The 18,751-nt window shown below is 34.4% G+C and overlaps 1 protein-coding gene across 2 annotated transcripts in view; it reads right to left on the bottom strand.

Annotated features, from left to right (window-relative positions):
• Positions 1-18,751, bottom strand: part of LOC126978460 (carboxyl-terminal PDZ ligand of neuronal nitric oxide synthase protein) — a 158,658-nt gene that overhangs the window by 67,248 nt on the left and 72,659 nt on the right. For both annotated transcript variants that reach the window (XM_050827274.1, XM_050827273.1), the window contains exon 2: positions 9,822-10,077. In XM_050827274.1, coding sequence (XP_050683231.1) covers positions 9,822-10,028 — 207 coding nt within the window. In that variant the 5' untranslated portion in view covers positions 10,029-10,077. The remainder of the gene's footprint in view (positions 1-9,821; positions 10,078-18,751) is intronic.

The raw sequence follows: 18,751 nt of genomic DNA, 5'->3' as shown, positions 1-18,751 counted from the left end.
TGACCTTAACAAGAATAAAGATGTTTTAATCAAAACAGATTCAAAACTTTATATAAAAGAGCCACATTACAATAGATCACCGTTGGTACCTACTCACTATAGCCTCGGGACTCTGTGACCACTTGTATATGTTTATGTAATCCGTGATGACAAGGCATTGCTCTGCTTGCCACTCTTATTTGTACTGTAGATAAAGATGACCTTCTTCTCCTTTTAATAATCCTTTATGATATATCTTAGGCCGACGCGACAGATTCCTTATTTTTAATGTATTTTTTGGTTTACATAGGTTAAAATATTTCATTAATCAATAATAGTTATTTAAAATAATTATAAACAGTGGCATACAAGACTTTATCTACACCCATATTATGAATCCTCTATAAAAAATTCTGAAACAGTTAGCTTACTGCTAACATTAAAAAAGCCAGTCCTAGTAACCATAATATCTTCCAAAGGAGTGTTATTATGAAAACGGATGATGTGTTGTAAAATTGTACTGTACTGTAATGTTGTACTGAATTTCATTACAACACTCGTTTGGATGATGTAATGGTTATTAGGACGTTGGGTGTTTTAATGTTGGCAATAAGCTAACTGCTTCAGAATCTTTATTAGAGGATTTAAGGCATGGGTGTAGATAAAATCTCTAACCTAATCTTGCTAAGATCAATAATTCACACGCATTGTTATCGTTTATAGCAAGATTAGGTTTATGTCAGCTAAAAAATTATCTAAATAAGTTAACTTTTCTTAAAATGTACTAATAAATTATAATTGTATTCCAGTACAAGATGCTTGTGAATGTGTAACACTCAAATTAAGAAGTGCATGTACATCTAGACAGCGCAGCGTTTACTTCGCCGGACTTCACGTATGCTATGTGTTACATTACAGTACCCGGTCACGCAACACACAACCACCACGACCCTTTCAATCGTAGGAACTATTAATATAATCTCGTTTATAATTCAAAGTGTCAGTACAATATACATCTGCTATTACTTGAACGGATCTGAGGAAGCAATAGTCGATTAGACCATGAAGTGGCCACTAAACAGGACCATTACTTCGCGGTGTTTCACCAGGAATCAGTCATTGTTGTATACAATTAACATGTATCACACGTCACAAGTCTATGCATGGTGAAGAAACGAGTGCTCTGCAGGGCAGTCAAACCACGGGGCATCCAATTATCAAGATAAAGAAGTCATAAAGCCACGAAGACTGTATTCTTGTAATTTTTTGTTTTAAGGCACTATACAACTGTATTGTAATCAGAATGAGGTGTAGCAGCCTGCCTCTGTGTCTACGCGTCCCCCTTGTTGATCGAGCCAATCCAATACCTCACTAATATCTTCTCGTGCACGGATATTACACCCATTTGGTGTACAGAAGCGTTACGGCCGAAATTTTCTCCAAATCTTTCAATTTCCTATTGATATTACATTTTTTCGCACAAACTCGATTTACTGGATCCGGGAATATCGTAATAAAAGTTGTGGACGAATTCTTTGAGTATCCCGCTGAATCCCTTCATTAATCCGGAACTTTTAAATTGTTTCTACCAAATTTGCATTATATCAACGTTATCACTTTTCCTGAAACTAACTTTAGATTTGAATATTGAATGATATATACCAGAACTTCTAATTTTATTCTAAAAAATTACTAAGCAAACTGGTTAAATGTCATTTCTTTTTACTAATTGGAATGTTCTAAAGTATTCGAGAGTGACTCTTACTTTTATACAATAGAAGCACCCTTGGTTCGTTCAGCGTTGAGTCATTCAGTAGTTGAGTCATAAAGTGAGGCGAGTCTAGGCGATCCTGTAATGAACGGCACTAAAGAGTTGTTTGGGATTAGTGTTGGTATTTATAATTTATATTACCGGCTGCTGTGTTATGTAATAATTTGTTTGCAGAATTAAACTGGTGTTTCCCAAATCCCGTAGTCCTGACTCCTGACACGTAACGGGATTAACAAAGTAAACGAGTTACAAATTCTAAATTTGTATTTTTATTTTTCAACAGTAAAGAATTATAATCAAAACGCTGTGAGTTCGAATTTGAATTTTTGACATTTCTGCGTCTTTTCTCATTAATCAATTTAACAATTGGTGAAAACTGCATGACCTTGTGCCAGAAACCAGAAAGTTAGCCAAGTATTTTCTTTTACGAAATAGTCTAATAATAAATTAAATTAATCAATATAAATAACTATCGATCACATGTTTGAAAAAACATTTTTCTAATAAATACCATAATTTTATTTCTCGTATTTTTTTTCTGCTGGAAGAATATTATAAGAGTTCTTTTTACTTTCTAATGAATCGATATTGAAAGTGTTATTATAGCCATACACTATAAAGCAACATTTAATAATATTGTTCAACTTTCTTATATATTCAATTGCCTGTTCTTAGAATGTATAAAAATATTAAGTCTTTATAGCAGTGAGTAGTAAAATAAAATAATTGGAGGATCTTTGCTTTTCAGTCGATTTTTTTTTTGAATTAATTTAATAGTATCTATTTTTCATTCTAACATCTTAAGACACATTTTTTTTTTGAAGAAAGCATAGGGAGACTATACAATGTCTGGTCATCTGATCTACGACATTGTACAACGGAATACATTGATGTGTGAGTGCCTGCGACACCCTCTCAACGTATTACGTTGTGAGGTTTTTACGATTATATGCAATTTCCCGCTAAAAGCCAATGCCTCTAAATTTTATTGAAAGTGCTTCTTCGTATCGCACTGCTAAGAGTTAGGTATTTATGTTAGGCGTAGACAGAATAACAAGTCTCTACCACACGTCCGTGACTGAGTGTCTCGGGAGCTTATTGTGCACAATATCTCACTGACATCTATGCTTTGAAGAAACTATAAGATTATTACTTAAAAAGAGCAAGTTCTAAAAATATGAAAAAGAGCTACGTTATACTTGTATCATGACAAACTGGTGTACAACAATCTTGGTTTTATATATTACAGCCATTGTCAAATACTCTATTGATTGAAAAGAGTGGCCATTGAGTTTCTTGTATGTTCCTCTCACGAGCTCTATTTTTTCCGAACACATGGGAGATTGAGTAATTTAAAAAAATATTTATAGTGACGATTTAAACACGCTTAATTTAAGCCTAATTGAATAAAATTATTTGACTTTGACACTGGTATATAATGTATATGTATGGTTGTTCAACTTATTACTCTATACAGATACAAACAAAGCTACACAAAATGTATTTTGTATGTATAAAAATATTATTAGTATTACTTATGTACATATTGAAAGATTTGCAACTGAAACAAATTATAATGAATGCTCCCTACGATCTACTTGTTTTTTAAGATTTTATACATTAATTAGGGGTCAAATTGAGAAAACTTACGCATTCTAAACAGGACACTAACGGGGCACTGCAGATTAAACAAACACCTCTCAAGCTTAAGTCTCAGAGATTGCAGAGCGTGAAGATTCTATAATAGTGCAGATGAGACCCTGTTACACATTCTCTCTGAATGTGGTCCTTTAATGCCTAAGCCTAGCATCTCTTTGCAATTCTTCAAGCACTTGATATGAGTAAGATTCATGAAAAGAATCAATCTTACCAGTGAGCTATAGTTAACAGTGGCAATCACAATAGATCACATTGGTCGCTGTGAACCAGGGCTGCTCTGAACTGCAGCAAAGCCACTTTACAAACTATAACCATAGTGTCATTATTGTTATTATTGGCAAATTATTAATAGCAAATTTATTGAATTAGGCGTTACTTTGCGGAAATCCATAATTATACAATTTATTTAAGTTTTCTTTAGTGTTAATTCCGCCAATATTTGTTTTTAAAATAATTCGACACGTGTTTCGCCTCTACACGAGACTACAATCTGGCACGAGACTCAGATTTTGGCGAGACAACACGTCCTCAGGATGCCTCGTGTCGAACTGTTTTAAAAACAAATATTGGCGGAATTAACACTAAAGAAAACTTAAATAAATTGTATCTTAATAGCAAGTTTTGTAAATCGATCCCAAACAAGTTTAAATTAAATGTGTGTAATGTTTGGTAAATTAGTTTTGTTTCCAATCTCATTTAAAAGTCTAAAGTAGGACTTAAGAGTGTTATAAATATAAATATACGGTGTGCCGTTACATATAATAACCGTACTTAAAAAGATTCATAGAGCCTGAACACCGCATTACTGTTGCTGACAGCTTCCGCGGTAGCCCATTGTGAGGACCCTGCACAGCCTTTTGTGTGGCGCTTTCAATAGAATCTTGGAAAACTTGTAGCATTTGAAGCACATTTTCGAAGGTTCGCTTGTCTCTTAATGCTGTCGAACACAATCCATCAAATATTTGAATTCTTAATGCATAACATGTTTGTTCATAGACATGAATATTTATATTATACTAGCTGCCCCGACAGACGTTGTTCTGTAGTAAAAAAACAACTGTTTTATATTTCATACATCAAAAATTATTTCGTAAATATGCTCCCTGTTGTTAGAATGAATTTGTTTCACAGCGGAACTGTCAAACCGTGCGTCACTAAATTCTCTCATAGAAAATATGTCCATACAAAACAAATATTGAAAATAAAAATATTTATGGGTCCCAAATCGAAATAAAAACTACCCTATCTCTCAAGTTGGACCAAACTGCACTCCATGAAGTAATCACCATTAAAATCCGTTCATTAGTTTAGGAGTCCATTGAGGACAAACATTGTGACACGAGATTTATATATATGAAGACTAGCTGAACCGGCAAACGCTGTATTGCCATATAAAGTAATAAAAAAAAACTTACCAAATACATCGTAGATACATAAAATGAATCATACTACAATTATTGTATTCGATTATCATCTTGTAACCCTATTGCAGATTTGTGGAATTGAATAATATTAAAATTGTGCTACAAAAATAGGTGTTGATCGTATACGGGTGAAAATTTGGAGTTGTATGTATTTTTTAATATGCTGAATCATAATGAAAAAAAATTGTCAAAAAAAGTAAAAATCAATATTTAGGGGTGAGTACCCTTATTATTTAAGGGTATGAAAAATAGATGTTGGCCGATTCACAGACGTACCCGATAAATATAAATTTTCTAAAATAAATGGTTTAGCCGTTTCGGAAGAGTTTGGAAACAAACACCGCGACATGAGAATTATATATATTAGATTAGCTGACCCAGCAAATGTTGTATTGCCGATATTAAAATCGCGATACAAAAGTAACTGTTGATCGTAGATGGGTGGAAATTTGAAGTTGTAAGTATTTTTTAATGCTGACTCATACTCAAACAAATTCAAATCAAAAAAAAAATGTCATAAAAATTAAAAAAGAAAAAATTGGCGACCACACTTAACATTTAGGGGGATGAAAATAATAGATGTTGTCCGATTCTCAGACCTACCCAATATGCACTCATAATTTCAGGAGAATCGGTGAAGCCGTTTTGAAGGAGTTTAACTACAAACACCGCGAATTTAATACATTAAATGTATGTATTAATATATAGATGACCAGTGTGTCAACTACTGCTTCAATAAATGGTACCAACGTTGTCTAGCGGACTACCGACCATCTCAACACCACTCACTCGTTTGTAGAGTCTTAATATGAACAATGAATACATATATTATAACGTTTACAAGGTTTTCATTATGTCTCCTAGTTTGACTTAGTTTATAGATTACACAAACACGAAGCAATATGACTCCAACTGTTGTGGTTTCTAATGTTTTAATAATTCGACACCATATCGTTACGACACTACTCTGTACCAGCCTGTACGTACACTGTACGGTCAGTATTATAAATACCAACAAACATTTAGTATAACTTGATGAAAATTATCGAGGTATGAATCGTTCATTTTACTAATGTCTAACACTTGTAATAATAAACAGCTGTGAGACGGCACTGGAATAACAAAAAACAAGAACATTTACGGTGTCATTACAAAAAATAATTTCAACATGTCTTAGACAAGTGTTTGTTAAACAGTGTCTAACTATTTAAGCGACATTGTTTTTAATGACAATAAGGGACGAGACTAGCTGGAAGTTCATCTGATGGTAATTGATAAGCCCAGCCCATTACAATATAGTACCGCTCAGGATTTTTGAAAATCCCAATTCAAATTCTGATCGGCACCACTATTGCACTCGTCTCCTTGAGACATAAGATGTTAAGTCTCGTTTGTCCAGTAATTTCACTAGCTACGACGCCCTTCGGACCGAAAACAATAATGCTTAAACATTACTGCTTCACGGCAGAAATAGGCGCAGTTGTGGTACCCATAATCTAGCCGGCATCCTCTTTAAAGATTGACGCTAAGCAACAGAAAGAAACGGATTTGTAATAGAACTTTATTAAAACAAGTGTTCAAAACGTGTTTAACTTTTTTGTAACAATTTTGTTTCACAGGATAAATATTTATAAAAGTATATATTATATGAAATATATATCGCTGTCTGACACCCGTACTACCAAAAGCTAGTTTGGGGCTCGAAAATTTATTTAACATTATGTGAATTATACGTATACTATACCGAATATTGCCATAAATATACTTTTAGTAATATATATAATATACACCTGCTTCAAATTCCAAAACAAAAATATCATGTAAGGGCACGGATGGTGTACAAAGCTAACTACCCGTCTCGTACTGACAGCGCGAGGCAGCCGCGCGAGGCAAATCTTCGGTCGGTCAAAACGTGCCTCGCGTGTTTGACGCGCTGCCTTGCCCGAACATGTTGCGGCCCGAGCCTAACGTTGCCGGTTTTGTCTATGTTCAAAAGCACCTCGATAAATTTGCCGCGCTCAATCAAGACGGTTGTGTTTTGCCTAGCTTGTTCGACGAACGACGGAATCTTTTTCTGGATCTAATAGTAAGGGTTTCCTCAATATTCTGAACACAGAAGTTAAAATACCAAAGGCGTTCTCCACAACTCTGGACAGCCTGTGATTTGTTTTCTTTTTTGTACAAGTCGAAGAATTACGAAGTACGAAATCATGCAAAACTGGCTATAAGCCGCGTTAGGCACGTGTAGAATCTGTTCGACTTTACGTTAAGCTGTGAGCTCGATGCTGGCTCAACCTGATGATGGCTTGGCCTTGCTTCGCGTGGCAGCCTCATGCAAAATATTGTAGACCGAGGCGGCCTCCCGCGGTAAACGTTATGCTACTTTGATATGGCGGCCGAGAACCGTAATATGTTGGGGAGGGAGGCATGTCCTTACACCCCACTAGACTAAAGTCTGAACAAACAGAGGCGACCTGGACATCGTACTAGTCGACCCGGACGACTTACCATCGCGAACGCGACACCAAACCAACCACACCGCCCTCGTAGACGTAGGCGCGGCCATGTACAACAAACCGCTGCCACTCTTCACTTTGACGATTTCCAGCGGCCGCAACCTAATATAATACAATTCACATACTTTGTTAGAAGCCCGACGAGATAGTCCTCGTCCTGAAATGGTTTAACACCACTCAAACTCACAACACAAATCACACACTTAGCAAACACTATAAAGATATATTCACATACTTATATAAATTCACACATATTTACAAACACACATACATTTGTCACCGCACTCACCAGCGAGTGCTAAGTCTCTTCAAACGTAGAGTACATAGGACTAATAGATATAATAGATCGTTAGTGATCTTTTCTCCGTCCAACCTAGTTAGCAGGTGGTCCGAGGTCCGAGCCTCCTTCCGAGACGCCCCGCGCCTGTGAATTACATTTTCGGCCTCCAAGGCCCCCGCCCGGCTTCGCTGTAAAAGCCTTTAGGGCTACGAGAGCAGCTCAAAGGAGGTTTTTAGTCGGTTGGGGGTGCCCGAGCCCGACATATGGGCCTCGCTTCAATAGGTAAATGTATATTCCTACTCTCGAGAAAAAAAACAAAAAAAGGGGTAAACGTTGCGCGGCAAACGTCCGAGGCAAGCTCGCGAGGTGGCTCGGTCAGTCAGTACCCGGCTAATAGCGAACTCTAACGACATCCCCAGCAGTTATTGCGAGGACGCCACAAGGATCACCTTGCAGCCCACTGCCCAACGCTGTTACAATTCTTAACACATTCCACGCATCCACGGGTTTTATTACATAATCTTATTAAAATTGGTAAATATATTTTTAATAAAATAAATAAATTTAATTTATGTTCCTACACATTGAAATCATTTTATCTTATATTTAAAGCTATATTTTATAATCATTCACGATAGAATCGTGGATTATAAAATTTATATTTAAAGGAGAACCTTTTAATATTTAATTTCATTGAGAATGTCTCAGAAAATAATTTAATAAAAGCGGGATTATCTCATCTTTGGGAACCCGAGCCTTTCTTTAGTTCTTGTTCAGCTATTTCATTCATTAAATAACTTACAAAGGGTTTTAATAAATATTGATGATGTCTGTGAGATTTCTTGAATAGATTAAATTTGCAAATTAAGTTCTTGTACTATACTTTAGCTACTGTTTAGTTCGAACTGTTGAAGAACATGGTTTTTTAGGATTGTAAAAAAGAAGAAATTTACAATTTAAAAAAAGTATTGTCACGCACTTAATTTATTACGTCTATTCAATTAAAATTATCATGAACTTTAAATAGGTTAACGTTTAACATGCAGCATAGAGGGGGGGCTACTACTAATACCGATTAGTCGTATCGAATCCTACTCTTAGTTATATTTGTTTCCGATGATTGAATGAACGAAACATTATTCGATATAACCTTACTTGTAAATGTCAGTGACAAATATTCGAATTTGACAAATAATCAAACGTCACTTTTACAATAATCTCAACGACACTCTCGACGACAACGACTTCTAGGCTGTCTTTGATCATTTTAGTTGTGCTTTTATTGTGATTGTGGAGTAAATTTTTAGAGTATTTTGGTGTAAGTGATTAATAAAAGTGGAGGTAAGTGATGACATGAGAATTAAAACAGTTAAATACTCATGGTTTTCATATTATATTAAGTGTCGCTATGGCTATGATGAGCTTATGAGATCCTGTGTTAATTTCTGTGAAAAAAATGTTGAGATTTCTGTTAACATTTGAAGCCATCAAAGAAAATATTGCTCGTAGAAGGAGGTGACAGTAAATTCGGGAAAATTTTAATATTATGACTATTCATGATGGTGAATTTGTAAGAAATTTCAGACTAAATAAAAAACCTTTTGGAAAAAATCAGTAAGAATGTTCTGCTCTTGTTGCCTCCTTCTCTATAAATTTAAACGCCAATCCAAAATAAATTGAATTAACGCGTCCAACCGTCGAAACTATGTTTTGACTTTTGACACTTAACAGCGACATAGCACAGAGCGACATAATCAGTTTTTCAAGATTTGCACATAATTCATTCATTCTAACAACGTAGAAATATAAAAAAAAATTGTCTATGGTTATGATTAATGATAAGGAATGTATCGTTGACAATTTTGCGAGTAAACCTCATGATCCAATACGAATACACTTTCTGTTTGGCCTTGAATTATGAAAATTTTAAAGAAGCGAACTCACCAGCATAAATAAAATTAACTTTGTAATTGTATCACATAATACAATAATAAACATTGACTGCCGCCTCTTACTTTGCTTCATTAAAAGAAATAGTGTATCAATTACCATCAGCTGAACGTCCTGCTCGTCTTAAAAAAACTCAATACTCGATTTTCAGAAGCATCTGCGCCATTATTCCTTCAGCATCACCGAATGTGTGATTATGCTTAAACATTTATAAGTTTGTATGTTACAACCAAAATACTGACCTTTGCGTGGAACGTGATCCCGTAGTCGAAGGCCTCCTCGGAGTGTAAAGGGATCTTCGTGTCAAAGTCATCGTTGGGCACCAGATCATACTGGTGGGAGGAGGGCATGCTCCGGCTCCACTTGAATATCTTCATGGGCAGGCGCTTCCAGGAGCGCGCCTTGAACACAACTCGGATGTATCGAGTGTTCTTCGCGCGCTTAAACATCGGAACTCATTCTATGCCAGCTCGTAGTAAAATACCCGGCGACCACGACCTGCGAACAACCAAACGGATCATTCCCTAAGGATTCTTGATAACAAATGATTAATTTCGGTGACATTACAATAATTATATTGAGTCTGAAACCCGGCCTATGAACAAAAGAGTGGACGACATTGTACATGAGATGCGGAACAACGATGCTGAGTCTGATAGACTGTGTTGCCGTGAACCCACAATTATATTTTACTACAATAACCAGCTAACGTTGTATTGCCATATAAATTATTTTGAGTGTTCGACCGGTTTTTCTCCTTACATACTTTTTAAGTCCGGGTATCGTGAAAAAGCCTTTTCATTTTTCGGGTTAATATAATATAGCCTATGAAACTCACAAAAAATGTGGCTATCTATTGGTTACATACATTTCAGAATCAGCTAAGTAAATGCAGATAATAATTAATTAATTAATACAGGTAATTATTAGTAAGTATTTTAATTTTTTTGTCAATATTTCAATGTTTTTATATTATTTTGCTATTCTCCAGTCATAAGTGTTTGAACAAGTATCTATAGTGGGTAATGTATCTGATTGTAACTAAGTATTTATAATATGATCTCACTAATAAGTAATACTAGTTACTAATACCATATAATAAACGTTATTGTTTATAAGGTACGTATGTTAGGTATAAATAGAATAGGTACAAAATTAGATTAAGTTTTCAACTCAATAAAGATTCATATGTAACCCTGGAAGCCTTATTATTTATTTAAGCGTTAATGGTAATGTACCAGTTACCTTCAACTAATATAATATTAAAATAAGGAAAGAGTAAGTAAGCGTGGCTTGGGAAACGACATTTTAAACTCGAGCGCTACAAGTACAAGTGGCACTCGTAAAGAACTTGCGATATACGAACATGTGTAAACATCTATTTAATTTATACTTATAAAACAAATTTATGTCGCATGTAAAATAGTTTTTTCTATTTGAATATCTAATTAGGAGCCGGTTGCAATCCATTTTGGTAGTGAAATCATGATCTCAGACAACAATTAAGGCCTGGATGCCGAGCGTTGAGGAATCGAAAGCTACGTTACCTCTCTATTTTAATTCATATTGTTTTAATTCATAATTAAAAGCATTTTTAATTTAATACAAACATAATACAATTTTCTTTACAAAAATCACAAAACTATGTCATGTTAAATAGTATTAGTAAACAGTAAATAATTTTTCATACAATTTTTATCTAGATTGAATGATTAACATGGCGCCAACTGTAAATGTATGGGGTACTTTGGTGATGTTTTTCGTAACGTCGAATACAAATAGAAATTAAAAAAAAAATCTCAAATTCTATGCAAACATAATTATTTTTTGTAAAATTAAAAGCTTTATGTAAACCGTTTAGAAATGGTATCAATAATTATGCGCTATTTTTGCGATTTCTTGGGATAGCGGCCTTAAATATTTCATTTTTGATTTATACTTGTAGAACCTTAAGAGCAAGAAGCAGATATCCAGATATTATGTATAATATCCGGACGACCGAGCCTTGCTCGGATTATTAAGAATGTACAAAACTTGAACAAAAAAAAAACTAATAGGACATCTGGATTCGAACCGGGGTCTTCTGTTTTCCGGATCACCCAATGTCCCATCTGAGCTATAATAGTCTTGTATATAGTGGCGAAATTTACCTTTGTATTCTAATGTTATTGTAGCTGTTTCTCATTCAAACATGGATAAAACCATTTTTTTTAAATTGAAACCTAGCTATATATATATATATACAAGAATTGCTCGTTTAAAGATATAAGATATAGACAAGCTGACGCAGCAAACGTTGTATTGCCATATAAAGTAATTAAAAAAGAAATTGGGGTATAAAAAATAGATGCAACCGATTCTCAGACCTACCAAATATATCGTACTATAATTATTGTATTCGATTGCCATCTTGCAACCCTATATCGGATTTGTGCATGAAACAGAATAATATAAAAATCGCGATACCAAAATAGCTGTAGATCGTAGAAATGCGAATATTTGAAGTTATATGTATTTTTCAATGTTAAATGATAATAAAATAAAAAAAATAAAGATTGTCAAAAAAAATAAATAAATATATTATGGTATTGATACCCTTATCATTTAGGGGTATGAAAAATAGATATTGGTCGATTCTCAGACCTAACCGATGTGTACACAAAATTTAATACAAATCAGTTCAGTCGTTTCGGAGGAGTTGGTAACAAACGCCGGGACACGAGAATTTTATGTATAACCAACTATTACCACCTCATTTATTATGGGACTCCATTACCGACCACTCTTCTCCACACTTTCTTCTTGTATAACTAAACGCTATCTTGAGTGAGATTTAATGAATGATTTCCTGTCTGTGACCTTCAAAGGCCATTCACCTCTTGAGTATGCAGCGTTTCTATAGTTCGACCAACCTCAAGGTTATAACGATACCTTTAACTGCATTCAACACTACCACCATGCTGTTCAAGATTACTTACTTTACTATTACAAAAAAGTTATACATGTATTGAACACTTGTTTTAAAAAGTTCTATTATAAGTTTGTTTCTTTCTGTTGTTTAGTGTTCAACAATCTTTAGACATTGCTTATATTTAAACACTAGTCGAAGCTATCCGTTAGACACACCTAAAATCTAAGATCATATTCATATGGAAGATTTACGGCCTTTTTCAATAATGTATCTCTAGTTATGGATAGATTGCTATCACCGTTTAATGACAAGATCTGATTATTTGGAATCTTATTCTTATCCATAGTTATGTCCAATATATTAGTTATATAATGGTAATAATAATACATTAGTTATATACTAGCTGACCCGACAGACGTGACACGTTGTTTGTCCCCCATAGACTCATAAACTATTGAACGGATTTTAATGGGTATTACTTCGTAGAGTGCACTTTAGTCCAACTTGAGAGATAGGATACTTTTTATTTCGATTTGGGATCCAAAATAATTTTTATTTTCAATATTTGTTTTGTATGGATATATTTTCTTTGAGAGAATTTAGTGACGCACGGTTTGACAGTTCTGCTGTAAAACAATTTCATTATAAGAACAAGGAGCATACGTTACGAAATAATTTTTGATGTTTTGAAATATTATTGGCAAATTCCTATAAAACAGTACTTTTTTTATTATCTAAAGAACTGACGGGTCAGCTAGTATGTATATATGTTTACTTCGCAGGTGTGTTGAAAAAGTGAGTATGAAACTCATGAGCAGGTTACTCACTAGACACTCGGCTGATTTACGCCGTCGCCTACGGCTCGGGCTGCTACCCACAGCCTCGAGTATAATGGGCAGCTTAGATCACTTGTATCATAATATAATATAATATTATAATAATCTTTACCACACAAACGTTTTTTAACAATTCTTTTTCATTTATTTTGTACGTTTGTACATTTTCTAGGAACATGTTGTAAAAGCATATACATCGCCCAATTAAATAATTACTAACTCGATTTAACCGGGTAGTAGGCATTACAAGTTTATGTTTATTTCTTTAAAATTTTCTCTTAATGATTCTTTAGGACCTAGGTTATAAATAGCGCGAATAGCCCTCTTCTGCAGCACAAAGATAGTATTAATATCGGCCGCACTGCCCCATAACAATATACCATAGGACATAATACTATGAAAATAACTAAAGTATACTAATCTCGCCGTATCTATGTCAGTTAACCGTCTAATTTTCTTAACCGCATATGCTGCAGAACTAAGCTATTCGCCAATCCTTCAATATGGGGGCCCCACTGCAATTTGGAATAAGAGGAATGCCAAGAAATATAGCAGATTCCACTGGTTTTACTACCTCTCCATTTAATAAAATATTCGCATCTACATTTTTGACATTTGGCGCAATAAATAAATAAGTAGTAGCCGCTACTTTAGGCTATTTTCTCTTATTATTTGACTAATATTTTATTGCGGCGATATGTATGGCGATAAACATTGTTACAACTTAAAAACTTTAATAAGAACTACCTGACCCGACAGACGTTGTTCTGTATATAATAAATAAAATATTTTTTTATATGAATTTGTCAATAATATATCATAACATCTAAAATGACTTCGTAAAATATGCACCCTGCTGTCGTAATGAAATTGTTTCACAGCAGAACTGTCAAACCGTGCGTCAATAAATTCTCTCATAGAAATGATGTATGGACACATCAAAGGAAAAACAAATTTGTTGTTTTTATTTAATTTAGCAGCATTATCCTATTTATTCACCTTTTAAACCTTCTCTGGACTTCCACAAATAATTCAAGACCAAAATTAGCCAAATCGGTCCAGCCGTTCTCGAGTTTTAGCGAGACTAACGAACAGCAATTCATTTTTATATATAAGAATAACTATGGATAGATAAGATCTTGTCATTAAACGGTGACAGCAATGTATCCGTTACTAGAGATACGATATTGAAAGCGGCCGTAAGAAGATAAAACCTACTGAAGGTAAATATTTATGGTAACAGCTAGTTGACAGATAAAAAATTAGTTAATGATTGATAAATTCGACTCAATATTTATACGATCGACCACAATATCAATAATTATTAAAAGAACTCCTAAATGGTTATGTCATAGTGCCAACACTTATGGCCACACTACACCTAGACCGCACAACTCAGAATACTGTAAGGACGCAAGCCTTGACCATATTGTAACCTTGTGTATAAATCCGGAAAGTGGATACATAAATAATACCTTGAAGGAAACTCCACTCGCTGCAGAACGATACACACTCTGATACCCATACGTAAGCTGCAAGCAATTTAAGTTATTTTAAAGTGATAACCCTCACCTCTGGGATTAATTACACAAATTAAATTTGCAAACAAATTTTATGAACGATGCTGAACTAGAACTCGCGACCTCTCGGGTCCGTTCTCTTACCAACTGAGCCAACCATTCGAGTGACGCATGGATCGTACCTAAGTCTTGGTATGTCTTGTTCAACTCTTAGTTTGTGGCCCCATCCACAGGATCTACTTTACAGTTGATAACCTTGTTGTAACCGTTGTCGCTTTTTCAAATCTAAACAATTTGTTATTTTAAAGTGATATAGAAGTGAAGGTCTTCTGGGATTAATACTACAAATTTCAGCTTGGACGGAACCCGAGAGGCGCAGGTTTGAGTCCCGCATTATTCATAATTTTTAAATATCATTTGTGCAAGCAATTTCTTCAAAAAATTTCATTGATCTTAGATTATAAGTAAACGAAAGTATTAATTTCCATAATTTTTGTATAATTAGCAATAAAATGTGTAGATAAATGAGTCATTACAAAATTCAGAACTAAACGAGTTCTGTCCACTTGATAAATAAAAATAATGTCACTGACAGAGTATCGACACAGTAGACATAGGTATCGAGTAAATATGGTTGAATAAAGTTTAAGAAAATTTCCACATTTTTATTGTTGTAATTTAATTTGAATAGCCCTAATATTTTATAAAACGATTTTCAAATATTTGTACTCTTCACAACTCGTTCAAGTGTCTGCGAATCTGTAATCGAGTTTGTGAAACTTTCCATCAAATGATTTTATTTAGAACCAGCTGACCCGACAGGGCGCTGTTCTGTCAGTAGAAAAAAAATGATTTATGTATTGGGGAATAATGTAGTTTAAAGCCATCGGAAATGTGAAATCTTATTTAATTAGTTAATAATAAGCAAAAACGTATTTCTGATGATCATACATACCCTTCAACAACCGTTCCTTGTTACTAGTAGGCAAGACGGTGCGGGGGGAGGGTCCTATCGCATCAAACAAAGTGAGACGCTTAAATCTTATACCCGCGTCTGTATTTTTTTTCGATTACTCCTGCGACATAATATTCAATAAAAATATACTATGGTGTAATAGAGTAACATATTTAACTTAGCTAAAATGATAAGGATTAAATATCGTATTTGTGTAAAGCTTTTACATTACCGCTTTATAGTTGCCAATTTGGTAACGATATGGTATTGAAATGGATCTAACATGTTATCCTTAAGAGGTAGACATAATTTATCGCGGACTTTTCTATAGACCTATATAAGATACAAAATTCCACCATTGATCATTTTGTTATATCTCAAAAGGTTTAGACAGAGATTTCGTTGTTTTCATGGCTTATTTTTTATGACACAACGATTTATACAAAAATATAACAAACAATGTACTAAAACCTTCCTCGAGAACTTCGCTATCCATTGGTGAAAGCTGCATGAATATCGCTGCAGTAGTTTTTGAGTTTATCGCGAACAGACAGACGCGGCGGAGGACTTTGTTATATATTATATTATGTAGTGCCTAGGCGGTGTCCAACTGTGAGCTAGCGATAGTATGGTCGCCAATGCTGTAACTAAATAGAACCAGTCCAGTTTTGAAGAACCAAAAAAGGCTAATGACATTGATTCTAAATGTAGAGGTAGTATAATTTTACATTATTATCTTGAATGTTTTTACGACTTCTGCGAGGAAGTTTTATTAATTGTGTGCAGTGAATGTTTTATAAGTGCTTGTGTGACATAATTCGTGCTTCAAACCAATATATGTCGAGTTAAAGTCTCTGACACTCATAATTGAACGGGGATACCACTGAGGTACGCGGTCGCTTGGATTAAGCGCATCAGACACCTTAGCTCTATAGAGGCAGAATTGACTCCCGCATCGTTCATACATTATGCTACAATATAAACTATATAAATCGCACAGAAGTAGCACAAAACATCTTAAAATAAAAATCGTTTAAATAAAGCTGGTTCGTCAAGAAAATAGAGTGTTAATACTAGTTTTATTTAAAGTATAACATGCTATTTTAGCGGAATAAGGAATTGGTACGAGTAAATAAAATAGAATGTGTTTGTACGTTCGTTTGAAGTAGCTATATGTAATTGGTTTCTTATTACTAATTATTGGAGTTATTTGCACTTCATTTAGAGCCTCTCAACTGTGACAACATATTTTCGATTGATCTGGAATACCTACGTACGTGTGGTTTTTTTAATGAAAATAAGGGACGAGACGAGCAGGACGTTCAAATGATGGTAATTGCTACGCCCTATCCATTACAATGCAGTGGCGCTCAGGCTTCTTGGGAAACTCAAAAATTCTGAGCGGCACTACAATTGCGCTCGTCATCTTGAAACATAAGATGTTAAGTCTCATTTGCCCAGTAATTTCACTAGCTACGGCGCCCTCCAGATCGGAACACTGTTATGTGTACACATAACTGCTTCACGGCAGAAATAGGCGCCGTTGTGATACCCATAATCTATCCGGCTTCCTGTGCAAAGGAGGCTACTGGTAAACTGGTATTTGAGAATGTTGCTATGAAGAAACCCCAACTACAAGAAGAAAAGTCATTGTACGGTCTGAGTAGAAATAAATGGCTCATAAACTTACCAGTCTTAATTTTAGGGTGATTTTGATAATAATACAAATAGGTATGTAAGTAATTGCTAATAACAATCATGATTTAGTCCCCAGCCGTCTCGTCGTTTATCGGTACATTTAATGTGAGTAACATGATTGAATGCATAGGCTGTATTTAACTAAACTTTTACGGCCTTACAAATAAAAATGGCATAGATTTATAACTAAGCATAAACCAAGAATATGTAAAATGTTTACAAATAGACATTTTGTAAGCAAAATGTCTGATGGTTTGTTCGGACGTATAACCATTCCCGCGTTTATTTGCAAGGCAGCTTATCATTCGGAAAACTTCAAAATTATCATGGTATTGACAGTGTTGTCAACGATATTGTAAACATTTTGCATTTTGTTTGTAACCAAGTTTATTTGTAAGGCCGTTAAAATTTATTTTATTTTAGAGGACGTCATCTATATATATATATATATATATCTTTCACGCCTAATCCAATGATCGTATCGACATGAAACTACCACCATTCGATGCGAAATGTATCTGAGATGGTTTATGGCTATTTTTCGAAATCCAAAGTTCCTTTCTTTTAACATTCGCTCAGCGAAACGGGCGGGAACGGCTAGTATTTGTATAAAAATCACTAATTTGAGCAAAAAAGTGACGACTTTTACAAATTAAGTATTCTATAATAGATATAAGAGATCTATTTACAACGGTTAATAAGTTTTGGGAAGTAAATGAACCTCAATGCGATATTATTCGCATTATTCGGACCATCTCCGACTCGTGAATCGGGAACTAATTACTGCAGATTCCTTCAATCTCAGATTTTTTTTTTTAATAAATTTAGAAATGGAAAAAAAGTAAAATCTATGGATAGTTAGTTGTGAAGTCTAGATTGTACTGTTCGGCCTCAATTTGAGAAGGTGGGTGGTTAAATCATTGTTTATATATAGTCAAACTACTTTTAGCTAGAAGCTTGCTTCTTATTATTTACTACAATAAATATTATAAACGAGGGCAAGAATTGGGGTAAGGTTTGAAAATTTATGTACGATACATAAACTTAATATTGTTTTTTTTTTGCATGCAGTACTACCACGTGCGTGGGTATAGAATAAAGATATACCACCGACCAACTGCACCTCGCACCATTCTGCAGTGAAAACAGTTTTTATTACTTTTGCGTATTCAACGACTATTTCCGACACTTACCCCAGGTTTATGAAAAGGATATATCATAAATAAAATTTGAAAAACAAAATTTTATGAAC

The sequence above is a fragment of the Leptidea sinapis genome, chromosome Z (genome assembly GCF_905404315.1).
Source record: "Leptidea sinapis chromosome Z, ilLepSina1.1, whole genome shotgun sequence".
Lineage (NCBI taxonomy): Eukaryota > Metazoa > Arthropoda > Insecta > Lepidoptera > Pieridae > Leptidea > Leptidea sinapis.
Note: the sequence above shows the minus strand (reverse complement) of the source record. Positions and strands in the feature narration are given on the sequence as shown.